This window comes from Rattus rattus, chromosome 6 (assembly GCF_011064425.1).
Source record: "Rattus rattus isolate New Zealand chromosome 6, Rrattus_CSIRO_v1, whole genome shotgun sequence".
NCBI lineage: Eukaryota > Metazoa > Chordata > Mammalia > Rodentia > Muridae > Rattus > Rattus rattus.
This window is the reverse complement of record NC_046159.1, coordinates 22,295,368-22,309,984: the sequence shown is the minus strand read 5'-3', so window position 1 is coordinate 22,309,984 and position 14,617 is coordinate 22,295,368. Positions and strand designations below refer to the sequence as shown.

Here is a 14,617-nt window from a genome sequence, read left to right as displayed (position 1 = left end):
AGCATTGACCTGCAGGGGAGTCCCTTCCCTCAGGGACTGCGTGGAAGACAGCCTTTCAAGGCCCTGTCCCTACCTCTGTTCCCTGCCACATCCCTTTTGGTACCCCATGACTCCCTCAGGAAACCCATTCCCTGGCTTCCCGAAGTTGTCTTTGGTTCAACTGTCAGTGGGCAGTTAGGTCCCAGCATTCATCTTTTACAGCGTTCCTAAGTTAGGAGGAGTGTTGGGTTATCTAGGCAGCGTGTGGGGTGGCCCCGGAGAGTAGAAAGGCTTCATTAAACCTTCCCTTTTATTAACTCATCCTTCCGGCCTCCAGGCACAGTGTGTTCTGTTCTGTCAGTCCTGCCTTGTAATACCCATTTGGGCATCTCTGAATCTCACTGGGTCCATAGTCATTGTCGCTATCTCCAAATCACCGTGGTTAAATAGGGACTTCTGGTCACCTTGCGAAAGCCGCCTCTCTCACTACACTGATCCAAAGCCCCTCGATGGGCAGCTGGTTGGCTATAATTAGTCAGATAATGTGGACTGAGGGAGGCAGGGTGCCCGGCTGGTCCTGACATTGCACATTGGAGTTTCACCGTGTGGCAAACAGCTTAGCCATCAGGGCCTGCCATCTCCCCTGTGGGGGTGTGGGAAGGTGGGGGTTAGAGCTGCCTTCTCCTCTGGATAGGGAGCGGCTGTCTTTTTAGACCTTTGAAGGTAGGGTGGAGGAGATGTCTGATAGATGGTCTTAAAGCAGGGGTTGGGGGGTGGGGGCAGTTGTTTCAGGAAACACAGGCCCTGCTCATGAGGAGCTGTAGGCAATAAGGCTCAAAGGCAGCCTCGTAAAACAGTGGAAGTCAGTATTACCAAAGTGGGCATGGATAGAGTGTCCTGAGCTGGGGGCGAGGTCGCATTTGGTTGGAGCCAACATCATGAGGAAGAGAGGCTAGAAAAGGAGGGAGTGATAGTTTCTTGCTGTCCCAAGAAGCCATTCCCTTTCAGCCCAGAATTTGATGCTACCCCAAGAAAGTTTTAGATGAAAGAGGTCAGAACATCTAGAGACAAACGGTGGCCAAGCTTTCTTCACAGAGAATGGAGAACAGATAGCCACGAGGCAGGGGGTCTGGACCAGCCACTGCAGTGAGTCTTAGCTGGGACCTTGCAAAACAGAAGATGCTCTTTAAAGGGAAATGCCGGCTGCAGACGGAGCCTGGGCTGCTGGGTTGGAGATGGCCCCCGGGACCCTCTAGACAGAGCGGACAGTCAGAGCACCGAGCTGGCTGCGCTCGCAGTGTGGTTTGGAAGCTGCTGCACTGGTTCACAGCTTTGCGAGAATCCCTTGATTTGTCTTTCAGGCCCAGCATGCCCGGCTGGCATGGAGTATAAGGAGTGTGTGTCTCCTTGCACCAGAACCTGCCAGAGCCTGCCTATCAATGAAGTGTGTCAGCAGCAATGTGTAGATGGCTGTGGCTGCCCTGGTAATGAACGCCCCTCTTCATTTACAAACCTGAGGCCCTGCCAGTGTCCTGGGCTTTGGGAAGAGAGATGAAGGCCACTTGTGTTTTTCCCTCATGGCCGAAATCAGAGGTCTTTTATTTAGCTTTTTTTAAAGTCTTTGTACAGAGAGACCAGGATTGAACTGGCCTTTATTTTGGATTTATGTTTTCCCATTGTACTGTACTCAGAAAGCATTGTGTCTAAGGAACCGTCTTGGTCCTAACACCGACATTGTTCAGGGAGCTCCTGTCCTAATCTGAGATGTGGTTTTGTTTTCTCAGTTAGGGTTCAGGACGCCAGTCTGGGAGAAAGGTCTTATGAAATATGTCCTGGATTTGGCATGGGTACTCAGCTGAAAAGGGCTTTTTGTTTGAAAGTGTATGTCCAGGAGACTGAATGATGGTCACGAGCTGTATTCAGTTGTATGGATTAGGAAGTCCTGAGGCTCATGACTTCTCTCCTGGATGGTGTTGAGCAAAAACGATTGATTCGATTCAATCCTCTAGGGTATGAAAAGCAAATAACCCAGCAGACTTACACACACGGCATCAAGTAGGGTCTTCGAGATTTCCTCTGCGAAGCCTCTGCTTCTCAGTGGGCTTTTCCACTGGACAACCCAGAGCAAGTTCTGTGGATGAGAATTGATATCTCCCTCCCTCATACCCCACAAGTGTCAAGAACAAGCATCCTACGCGTTGTCTTAGAGTTTTCCAGGAGAAGCACTAAGCTTCTGGTTGCCCACGGGGTTGTAGAAGCGAGAGAGACACAGTGCTCGTGACGGGGGCTGAGCTCTTTGCCTTGATGCCCTTGAACAGAGGGAGAGCTCCTGGACGAAGACCGCTGTGTGCAGACCTCTGACTGTTCTTGTGTACATGCCGGAAAGCGGTACCCACCCGGCACCTCCCTCCCTCAAGACTGCAACACTTGGTAACCACAGCACCGCATAGCACGGTCTACCCAGGAGTTTGGGGAGGGGGAGCTGTGACCGGAGGGGGGCAACAGGCGGTGGACCAGGAGCTGTCCTGGGTTGAGAGTAGGGGGTCGGGGAGTCGGCAGGGGGATCCGAGCCGGTGTTGAATGCAATGGCGGTGTGCAAACATCATGCCAAGAGAGAAATCAGAGGACACATCTTGTCCATGCAGCTGACAACTCTAGCTGCCTTCCCAAAGGACAGTTTAGTAAACGATGCTTGTCCTCTGCAAAGGCTGTGTGCGTGACATCCAGCATCAAATCTCTCTCTCCCTAACCCTTTGTCTGCTGGGTGGTAGTAAGCAGAATCCTCTAGTGGGGGCTCTTTGGTCTGTGTTCAATGGCGCCCAGGTGGGTCTAGCCTGAGCACCTGCCCTGGTTAGTTCAAGCATCTCTTCAAGAATGTCCCTGCACATCACCTCTACTCAGCTCCCCTGTCTCTGTACACCGGTGGAAAGAACTCCCTATTCCATCTCTGGCCCTTTCTGATTTGCAGTTTCTAGGGCAGCAGTTCTCAACCTGTGGGTCGAGACCCCCCTTGGGGGTTTGCACATCAGATATCCTGCATATCAGATACCTCCGTTACTATTCATAACTGTAGCAAAATTGCCAGTTAAGAAGTAGCAATGAAAATCACTTTGCGGTTGGGGAATCACCGTATTAAACTGTATTAAAGGGTCGCCGCATTAGGGAGGTTGAGAACCACTGTTCCTGTGGCTCAGGAGCCCTCCCTTCCTCCCTTCCCTGTGGATCCTCCCTCCAGCAAGGCTCTCTGCTCCTCTGTTTCACTGCTGGGTCCTTCTTGCTCCCTTCCCCCACCCGTTGTACATGGGGAGGGGAACAGGACGTCTGAGGATCAGAGCAGGTCTTCAGGGCACTGTCCACCCTAGGTTTCCCTTTTCTCTGCTTCTTCCCCTTTATGGTGTCTCCAAGGATCTGTTGTGGCCAAAGCCTTGTTCTGTGCTACTTTAACCCTTTAAAGACTGCTCTGGCATTGCTTCCTCTCTTTTCTCCTACATCCTTTCTCCGGGGAGGACTGTGCTATCTGTGATGGATGTTAATTTAATTAGGTGCCCTCCTGGCAGAACCAATGACCCGTGTATGCTCCTTTGTCCAACAGCATCTGCAGACACAGTCTCTGGATCTGCAGCAATGAGGAATGCCCAGGTAGGCTTGTATACACATTTTTTTCTCTCCCTTTCTTCCCTTTCTCTGTGGAGAGGCGTCATCCCCTCCCCTGCCCTGCTGGACAGAGAGCCCACAGTACAGCAGACGGAGAGTGACCCGGCTGCAAGACCTCCTGACCTCAGCTCTGGCTTTGGATCTCAGCCCCACTCTCTGCTCACTATGGGCCGTGCCAGCTCCCCTAAGGCAGCTGAAGCAGGAGTAGGTTGCCCTGCCCAGCTCCTGTTTGCTCTGGGGATTAAGTTGCTGAGTTGTTGAGACCTGACTGAGCAAAGAGAAGAGAATGAATGTCTTTAGAAAATCAAGAGGAGGAAGAAGAAGGTTCTGACAACTCTCTTGGCTCGAAGCGATAATAGGACCTGAATCTTAAGGGCACAGCTAGGTTTCTGTAGCCCCAATATACTACTAGTTAAACAGAATAATAGAGGAGGGTGGAGGAGGGTGGAGAGTTATTCAACTCTGGGGAGAGGAACAAATAAAGGAGTGTCCCCAAGCCTTCCCAAGAAGTCCTTACAGCTGCCAGTCCCATTTCTACTTGATGCTCACGTCTGGAGCAGGTGCAGCCTCACCCTGGTGGATAATAGCCCTCCGCTGCCAGGGGCTCGGTCCTGCGAGGTTTGTTATTCCAGGAATCTAGGTGACTCAAGAAGGAAGGCTATCGATGTGTTAGCTCTGTACCTTTCTAGTGCTTTTTTTTTCTTCCATGAGTTTCATTGGAATTTTCTAGAAGGCTTGTTAATGCTGACCACATATGGTGCGAATGCTAAGAGAACTAGGGTAGCAGAAGATATTCCCTAACTACCCATGTGAAATCCACTTTGGGACCTGCCGTATAGCCTCTGCCCGCTGTTTTTTCCTGCTTAGCCTCAGCTCCATTTACTGCACACTTTGCCCGTTCAAAGTCCCCTCTGCCTCTCCACGACTCTGGAGTTTTCCCTTCCTGTTCTCTCATGTGACGTTTTCGACACACTGGGGACGTGCTAAGAGTTTCTCCTGTTACCTCACTGTTGCAACCCTTATAAAAGAGAAAGCAGACAAGACAGGTTAAGGAATTTTCTCAAAGTCACACAGCTGCTAAGAGGAGAGCCTGGGCTAAAACTCACAGCTGGCTGGATTTTCTACCTGGCCTTTCTCCCCTTCGCTCGCCCTAGACTTAGGTCAGAAGTGACTTGGACGTCTGAACTCAGGTCTGTGGATTAGAGGCTTTAGGGTCATTTGGGATCTTATCTAACACATATCACATTGGGAAAATTCCGGAACTTCATAGAAGCTGGATTAATTACTTTAGCCCAGGGATGACCAACTAGTCTTGGTATCCTTTGGGTAATACTGGAGGAAATCACTTTTGAAAATGCTCTATTTGAGCACAGCCATATCTGATGTAGGAGTCTGAGTCCTCCAATAGCTGAACCAGAAGCACCCATTGCACAAGACCTGATCCACAGCAGACAGAATTAGGAGTTTAGCTTGCCGTGTTTTCATCAACCGTCTCCCAGCCTAACGAGTCCTAGCACCGGTGACGTCAGGAAGAGGCTTCTATCTGTCACCCTTCCATTCTCCCATTCTCCCAGCCACGGCCACAGTATGCACTATATCCACCAAAGTCTTGTCAGGGCGAAATAACCCCATGGTCTTCAGTTCAAAATCTTTAAGAGCTTTGTTGTGGATTCAAGGCAAGTAGCGTTTTTGATACCTGGAAGGGCAGGTAGCCAGCTCCAACTTGTGGTCTTCGGAGTAGTTCCGTGATTTGCTGACAAATCTATGAAAACCACATCTCATTCTCCAAACCCAACCCTGCCCCTCCCCTCATTCTGTCCATCTCTACTCAATGGCTGCTAAACTTAGGTTTATCTCTCTACAGTCTTACCACAGTCCTGTTGCCAGTGGGCTGTCTTACCACTCAGATAATTGGGAAGAGCTGTTGATGGGAAGATTGGTGGGAAGGTTCTGGAAGGGGATATGCCTAGTTCTCCAGGGAAAAGACCAGAGCAGGGCTGCTATGAAGATCCTGAAGGGGCTTTATCGCACACCTTAGAGGCCTAAGCTTTGATTCCGGACAACGATGAACCTGTGACACTCATGTAACCCCGTATCACAAATCCCCAGACATAACAGGTCACTTTGAAGGCTGCCTAGAGCACAGAGTGGAGAAGGAACTGAGAAGGGGGAAGGGGAGGGGAGAGCTTAGGAGGACAACAGTCCGCTGGGGTGGGGAGAGGCTGGTGATCCCCACAGATGCTGTTCTAGAAACTATCCACTCCCTGCTTATCTTTGGGTAATCCTCAGCCAAAACTGTGGCCCATCGGTCAGCTTTGTGTTCCTACAACAAAATACCAGACATGGTTTGCTTGTGAAGTAAAGGTTTATTCTGGTTCAAGATTCTGGAGCATCGGGTTTAAGGTCAGGTGGCCCCATTCATTAGGTTCTCTGGTGATGAAGCCCTAACAGTAGGAACAGATATCAGAGTGCACAATCACACTTGAAACCAAAAAAGTAGGGGGTGAGGAGTGTGAGTGGTTCCCCGCCATCCTCTTCAAGGGCATATGCCCAATCACTTAGCACCTTGCACAAGGTCCACTTCCTGTGTTGCTGGGACCACAGGGCTGGGACCAGACTTTTAACAACACATGGGCCTTTGGTGGACGCTCAACACCAGTGCAGCAGCATGTGGTTTTGACGTAGTCTGCAGGCACCCTCTAGCTCCTTCTAAACCTTGGCATCATACACTGCCAGGACAACCCTGCTAGGGGTCAGGAAGGCCCTGCCTGGTCAGTGCCCAGGAGCTGTAAGCATTTGGTTAGAGTGAACGTGGAGAGAGCATGGCGGCTACCAGAGGCTATCCTTCAGATGTGAACAGCCCTGGTTCTGCATTTGATGTTCCTCATGGAAGGAGGTGGCGGGTAGGTTTCTAAGTGAGGAAGAGCTGAGGAGAAGGCTTTCCCTTTGTGTTCAAAATAAAAACGGCCCTGGATGGGGGATGGGAGCATGGGCTTCAGGTGCAGGAAGTTTGGTTGGAAGCCATGTGGTTTGTTTATTAGGAAAAGGGTGTGTTCATCAGACGAGGGCGCTCCTGCTCCTCTTTCTCTCCTCTTCTTCCTCCTCCTACTTGTCTTCCTCCCTCACCCCCTCTTCCTCCTCCTTCTAAATGACAGGGGTTCTTTACCCTGGAGCAGCCTTGCTTTAACATTAGAAGCTCTCGTTTAAGAACCTTTTACCATCCAGTCATTCGTCTTCCATCCAGAGGCTGCCCTTTACTTTGTGTCTGTGAACAAATGCCCTATCTGTCCTGCTCTGGACCAAGGAGCATGAGTCTGGCCATGTGGCCCATTGTTTGGTTGGATGTTCTAGTTCTCTCAGCCAGCTACTACCCAGCAGCTCACTAGTCCATTCCCCGGGTTTCCGGTATTTGCAGCCTGATCCCTCAATTGTACCAAGGAGATAAGCCACATATAATATTTAGACTTCTGATTGCTGAGAAAGAAATCAGCAGGATGAGAGCAGGAAGCCAGATTGGGGGATTAGATTCCAGGCCCGGGACATTTTTGCTTTTAGATAGTTGTGGTGCTTTCTCGTTGACCCTGCTTTCCCTGGGCATTGTGGAGAAACTGAAGTCCAGTTTCCCGCTCAGATAAGAGTGTTCTTGAGAGAATAGAGATGGCTGGGGGAAGAATCCCACCCATTTCATGCCTGCCAGGTCGAGGCGTTTCACATAAACGACCACATTGCTCTGTTTGTTCAATCACGGCGACTTTAGAAAAATATTCATTTTGAAAGGCCTTCCTGTGACATCGCTGGATTCCAGGACATTGACAATGGCTCGGGGTGACCCTTGGCCCCATCGTGCGGCTCCTCAGCTCTCGCCCAGCATCGAGTCCGCTCTTGCCCTTTTGCAGGACACGGTGTGGGAGGAGAAGCGATGGTGAACGAGCTGGAGCCTTCCTATTTCCCTCAAAGCTCGTCAGCCTGGCTTTATTCACAGGTCATCCCAGCATCCTCGAAGGGAGCAGTTGCCCTGGGGACTAGACAGGGCACTTGTTAGTCTCTTGGGGCTACTTGCCCTTGTCCAACCTTCAAATGCTCCAAGGCAGTGCCACAGCTGGACTCGAAGTTGTACATTTAGCCTGGCCCAGCGCTGCCTGTTACTGAGAGCACCAATGAGGTGGCAGACACTTGGCTCCCTTCTTTCCTGTGTTTGTCATTTTGGCAGCAGGAACCACCCGTGGCTTTTCAGACTTCCAGGCTGTGTTAGGACCCAGCACCAGCCCTGGATATGGGCACAGAGGGAGCTGTGGGACTTCTCGGAGGCCGGCTATGCTGAGGAGAACCTAGTCTGTGGAGTCAGGGGATAGTGGCTGGCAGGAGGAGGACCCTCTTTCATGGGACACAATTTTTACAGAGTGACGGTGAAAATGAGAGAAGGTGACACAGACACTCAGCTAGAGACTGGCAACAGGATACTGTTTTAGCCACAGCAGGTCCATTGCAGTCTTCGACGAGGGAGTTTCCCCAGGCTGGGTAGAGACATCAGCAGGGCCTCTTCTGCATGGATATCCTCTGAGACATGAAGTCAGGGTCGAGCCCTTTGGAAGATGGAGTGGCAAAGGCACGATTGGGTAGGAGGAGGAGCCTAGAGAGTCTCCGTCTGCAGCTGTATCTATCAGCTTGGGCTGGGAGCTGGCCTTGTGAAGGTCAATGCTGCCCAGCCACACCATTGTAGATAGCCTCCTGTCTGTGCTATGCTCCTCCCAGACCTGCCCCTGGCTCTGAACAGGTTGTCCTGTTGGTGAAGCTAGGGACAGGAATGGAGTCTTTGATTGGCAATGGGCCGGTCTCTTTTCTTCATGGCTCTCCTCGGGTGAGGCTGTCCCTAGGCTCCTTGGCACGCCAGTTCAGTGAGAGCTGTGCTTCTAGGCAGCCTCCCCTGTCCTGTTGTGCAGAGCTCTACCCAGCGTCCAGGCTGCTATCTGCAGCCGTTCTGGCCCTGAGCAGGGTCGTTGGAGGCCTGTGAAGCAGGCTTCAGGCAAGTGCTTAGGGGCAGAAGCTGAGGTCTGAGAGCTGCCGGCTCAGGCCCCAACTCTAGCACAGACCGAATGCAGCTTTTTAGTCATCTTCCTTAGCTGCTCTGTTCATAAAACGGAGTGCCGGCCTGTGACCAGCTCATCTTGTGGTTTGAGAGTGGGAACTGACTTAGAATCCTCTGCCCCCACTCAGCCTTGATTGTCATGGGTGAAGGGTACCTGGGAGCTTTGGGGCGGGGTTCCCCATTTTTATGTGTACCTCCCCTTGCCAAGTTACAGTCTCTCCCCTCACCTCTTCTGGGTCCTTCCAGGGGAGTGTCTTGTCACAGGCCAATCCCACTTCAAGAGCTTTGACAACAGGCACTTCACCTTCAGTGGCATCTGCCAGTACCTGCTGGCCCGGGACTGCCAAGACCACTCTTTCTCCATTGTCATAGAGACCATGCAGGTGAGCTTGGCCAGGCTGCCCGTCAGAAGGCTGCCGAGCCTCATGGTGAGAAGGCAATGAGTGTCCCGAGGGCCTTGAGCATCTGTCTGTGCACAGGAGGGAGCCCTTCCTCTGGCCTTCAGTGACGTCATGCCTGTCTTCCCCTCCTTAGCTCCTGGGAGATGGCTACTCTTAGTTACTCAGGAGGGTCACCCCCTTAGATCTAGTCTCTCTCCCTAAACCTCTGCTCTTTGAAACCGAGGGCTATTTGAGGTGGGGAACAGCAGGGTCCCCTCCTTTATGTGTGCCAAGGGACCGAGTACGTACTCTGCAGCTAATGAAGCAAGAATGGGGATATTTTAGGCCTTCTACCCCGGGGAAGCCCTGATTGTTTGGGGTTAATAGGCCCAAGAAATAGGAAGAGCTGAGGGTTTATTAAGATTCATTGTGACAACCCATGCAAGGCTGGGTAAGCCTTGGGCTTAGGACCTTGCACAACTCTGGGCACCCCACACTCTGTGAGACTGGAAGTGTGCTCTTTAGCGAGGCCCTCTAGAGCCGAGGCTGGATCCTGGCCTGGCAGTAGGAGCTGTGGTAAGGCCACTCCACATTTCCATCTCGCAGTGTGCTGATGACCCTGATGCTGTCTGCACCCGCTCAGTCAGTGTGCGGCTGTCTGCCCTGCACAACAGCCTCATGAAGCTGAAGCACGGGGGAGGGGTGGCCATCGATGGTCAGGATGTCCAGATTCCCTTCCTGCAAGGTAAGCTCATGCCCACTTCCTCCGAACTGTACCAACCCATGTCCCTGCCCGCTGGGGGTGCCCACTTCTTTCCTGGGAACTTGATGAAGATTTAGCTGGGGAAGGTGGGGAGGTGTCCTGGGTACTCTGACTCTGGAAGAAAAGGGGGTTTCCAGAAGCAGAGGTTGACCCTGCTGAGAGGCCAGGATTGACAGACAAATGGTTAGCTCAAAGGATGTTACTTGGGGCAAGTGCCTCATGGGAAATGCCTTCTTGTCGCGTGTCTTCACCCACGTCATATGAACTGGCTTTGTATTGACTGGTTCCCAAAACTTACCTTCAAAGCTGCTCTCAAATCTCTCTCTTCCACGATGCCTGGCTCTCCTGTAGCCTATAACCCTAACCAGCACACAGCGGGTGAACTTGGCGAACAAGCACACTGTGTTTTCATGTGTGTTGATGCTGAGCATGACCCCCAGGGAGCTGACGTATCCCTCCAGGACAAGGCACAGGCTTTCCCGGCCTCCCTCAGCAGCGGATTTTGCTAAGTTCAGTTTTGCACACAGCATCTTTCAGCTAGGAGGACCTCCAGCCTGGAAGCCAGCAGGGGCCCAAGGTTCAGTGGTTGCCATAGGCACTTTCCTTCAACATGGGAAGAACGGGTTTATTTTATCGGACACTTCTGCCTCATTGTTTATCACTGAGGGAAGTCAAGGCAGGAACTGATGCAGGAACCTGGAGGCCAGTTCAGGTTGGTGCAGGGGGAAGACTGCTTACTGGCTTGCTCCCCAAGCTCGTGTTCAGTTACTTTTCTTATACCTGCCCAGGGCCGCTTGCCCAGGGGTAGCACTGCCTCTTCCATATCAATAAACAGTCAAGAGAATGTCACAGACACGCCTATGGGTCAATGGGAGCATCCTCTCAGCTGAGGTCACACCCTTCAAGTGATTCTAGCTGAAAACCAGAAAGGATTCCCTGCCTCCAGGCTCTCAGGATGCTGGAGCTTTTGCTGCCCTCTTGTGTCCATAAGGGGAATTACAGGTCACGGTAGCCCAATGGCTCCTCTAGGAACTTATTTGCTTCTATTCACCCAGTTCACCGTTCCTCCAGAGAGCTCTCCCTGCACCCCCTGCCTCAGCCTTGTGCACACTTATCTGATTTCCACTCCTTGCTTGTCATTGCCATAATACTTTGAGACCTCACAAACACAACGCTGAGACCCACAACACACCACTCACCCCTGTCACCTCCCTATCTGAACCCTGAACGTTTGGCTTCAAGGTGACCTCCGCATCCAGCACACGGTGATGGCTTCTGTACGCCTCAGCTATGGGGAGGACCTGCAGATGGAATGGGATGGCCGCGGGCGGCTACTGGTTAAGGTAGGTCCCCTTTCAAGCTACAGCCTCGCTGGAGACCGACCCTTACAAAGTACCCCTTGTGCTCTGGGCAAAATGGCTTTGTGTGGTAGGAGAAGAATTTCTTTCTCCTCACACTCTACACCCCCAGAGCAAGGAACAGGCCTCTCTCTGTGTGAGAAGCTGATGTTTATTTTCTGGGTGCTCCCTGTGGTCCCTCTGGGGCTCGGGTCCTGTGCTGATGTCCAGAGTTGATGTCAGAGTCCCCTCTAAGACTGGCATCGAGGTAGGTTTGCTGGGCAGTTTCTGAGCTTGCAGCAAGGCCTTGGATCAGGGGGTGTCCCTGGGCACTCTGTGGGGAGCGAGGAAGGGAAAAGCCAGATTGGGGTACCCAGCTTGGATGCAGTATCCTGACCATAGGATATCTGCAGAAGGCCAGGGTGTGTGTATGTGTGGGATCCTCCACATTTCTTACTGAACCACTGGGTGGATGCATGTGTGGGCCATGTCCTCTGGGTAGATTTTCTAATCAGATTGGACGGTAACATGTACATTTCACTGGACTTCCAGATTTGCTGGCCTTGCAAAGTCCCTGGCAGGTAGGCAGACCAGGAGGTACTCTAGTGCTGCTTCATAAGGGGGACAGCCAGGGGACATCGGGAGCCACCAGCAGCTCTCACCCAGTCACAACATGATGAGGGTCAGTTCTCTGGCTGGTATCCTTCTATTGTTAGACCACATTCCTCACTGTTGGGTCTCAGGATGCTCTTAGATTCTTAAAAATGGCTGAGGAGAGTCCCTGAGATCAGTGGTGAGATTGTATCTACTGGTGCTTGGCTGATGGCTATCTCAAAGCTGAGCATAATGACATATCCCAGGGATGAGGAGGATGAGACAGGGGCTGGAGGCCAGCCTGGGCTACACAGCGAGTTTCAGCCAACCTGAGCTTGACAGCAAGATCCTGACACAGCCAGAAAAGCAAAATCCCAGACAGATTAAAAAAAAAAAAGTTAAACCAGAGGCATTAAAACACTTAACTCATTTATAACATAATAATACCAAACCTTGTTTCCTAACAGACATTTGTAAGCACTTTTCTCTTGGAAAAATAAGTTAGACAGGGATCAGGAGACAACAGTAGGCAGCAGAAAAGAATGCCATGGCCGCACATGGCTGCAAATCTCCTCAACGATTCATTTAATAGGAGACAGCTGGGTTCTCACAGCCATTTCTGTGATCAATTAGCTACAGCATTTCAGATCGCAGGGTCCCTGGAAAATTCCACTGTGTGCTTGTCAGACAACGAGAAGGGAAAGACAAGATCAAGATCATGGAACTATGGAAATATTCCTAGGCCACACCTAGGATGCTTGGGGAGCCTGTCCCACACCCCAGGGTCCCTGTCCCACACCCCAGGGTCCCTGCTCTCCAGGGCCCTTTGTGTAACTCCATGGTGGGAGTTGCAAGTCTCTATGCGATGCTCTTCCTCCATTTCTATGTTATACCTCCCAGGGCCACCTGCTGAGGGATAGCTCTGCCCTTCCCCCTTCAATCAAGGGCCCTTATCCTCTTTCCACTGATGTGTCCTATGCCTCGACCCCAGGCAGCAGGGCTATGGTCAACCAGCGCAGGTGACTACCATACCGATCAGGGTCAACAAAGTTCTATGGAAGAGGACCTGGGGCAGTCCCCACTGTGTCAGGACTGTCCTAAGCAGAGGCCTGTTTCATATAGTGTCTTCTCAAAATGTCCTGAGCTCAGGCACTGTAAGGTCTGCGGTCAGTGTCCTTGGGTACACCCTCCTTTCCAACCCCTGACCATGCTGTCCCCAGAGATGGGCTAAGGGGACAGAGGAAAAGAACATGCTCAGAGTTGGGGATGTTAGTGATGGAAGGCAACTGATGTGGCCAAGGAGACTCCGGGGAGTTTGAGGGCACCTGTCTGAGAAGGGAAAGAGAGAAAGATGCTAGAAGTAGGGCAGGAGGAGAAGGTGTCACCTGCTGCCATGCTGCTCAGGTGGCCGTGACAGTCTGTACCCTGTTTCATCTGGCATCAAGAGGAAACCTATTTGTGTGACAATTTATTTTATTTTATTTTTTCATTCATTCATCCTATTCATTCAATTTGTCAAATATCAGAGGGTCCCAGTAAACTTCCTGTGTTGGAATCCTCACCCCCAGTGGGTGGTATTAGGAGGTGGGGCCTCTGGGCGGGGATGAACTCCCTAAGGGCAGAGAGCCCTTATGAATGTGATTAATGCCTTTCTAAAAGCTCTCCCTGGAGCCAGCCAGGCCCCTCCTGTCATGAGCCATGCAGCAAGAAGCCAGCATTTATGAGCAGGGACCCTGCCAGGTGCTGCATCTGCTGCTCTTTGACGTGAGTTCCTAACACTTTTAGCCTTCAGATGATACAGTTTCTGTTGTTTATAAGCCTACCAGCCTAGGGTATTTTGTTACGGCAACTTGAGTAGAAGGTAGGCACCATCCTATCATAGACGAGGAAGGCAATTTTAGTTTACATTCTAGTGAGAGAGACAGATGATAAAGCAAACAAGTCGTATGTTAGAATAACACCCGGGGAGAGACATACAGCAGGGAGAGAGCCAGGAAAGGCCAGCGTGGGTTAGATTTAAACTGGAAAGTCAGGGAAGACCTCGATGCCTAGTGTGTGTGTGTGTGTGTGTGTGTGTGTGTGTGTGTGAGAGAGAGAGAGAGAGAGAGAGAGAGAGGGAGGGAGGAGAGAGAGAGAGAGAGGGAGGAGAGAGAGAGAGAGAGAGAGAGAGAGAGAGAGAGAGAGAGAAAGAGAGAGAGAGACTGACTTGGCATTTGTAAAACAAACCAGGAAGGCCACTTGCCCACCTTTCTTGCTTGCATACACGTCTGTGGCTCTGGAACCTTCCATATGTACCTTCTTAAGTCACAGCTGGGAGCTGGAAGGGGCTCCCGAGATGACCACAGGGGTCCAGGCCTAACCTTTGAGGCTATGGAGCATCCTGGGGCGGGGGCCACCTGGTTTCATTGATTATCCACAGAGGTAGAGTTGGCCTCTTGGGTCTGGTCCCTACCACCGCTTCAAGGCTGCCTCTACACCACCACTTGGTCCTGAGTGTGCACTTTGGGTTCAAACCTGTGGCTCACCGCTGAGGTCTGATCAGAGAGTGAGTGATGGGGCTAGAGTCTGAACGCTGCTTCCTTCCCGTGTCCTCAGCAGGAGGTTAGAAGAAAGGTCTTGCTCCTGGACACCAGGCACAAGCTCCTGGGGGCTTGGACTACAGTCAGCTCAGTCTACTTTGCCCGTTTGGGACCAATACCTGTTCAATGAACAGTTTGCACGTTGTCTTACTGTTGTTAGCCCGTGCCTGCTGACAGGAAAGATAGTCATGGAAGTAGGGAGCACGTGGGTCTGGGGATTCAACCTGTTTGCTCTTTCTGCTGTG

The 14,617-nt window shown here is 51.6% G+C and overlaps 1 protein-coding gene across 1 annotated transcript in view; it reads left to right on the top strand.

Moving 5' to 3' along the window:
- Positions 1-14,617, top strand: part of Vwf (von Willebrand factor) — a 124,702-nt gene that overhangs the window by 32,076 nt on the left and 78,009 nt on the right. The window contains 6 exon segments of the mRNA XM_032906594.1: positions 1,341-1,463; positions 2,298-2,409; positions 3,572-3,618; positions 8,966-9,102; positions 9,706-9,844; positions 11,105-11,205. Of these exon segments, the coding sequence (XP_032762485.1) occupies positions 1,341-1,463; positions 2,298-2,409; positions 3,572-3,618; positions 8,966-9,102; positions 9,706-9,844; positions 11,105-11,205 (659 nt within the window).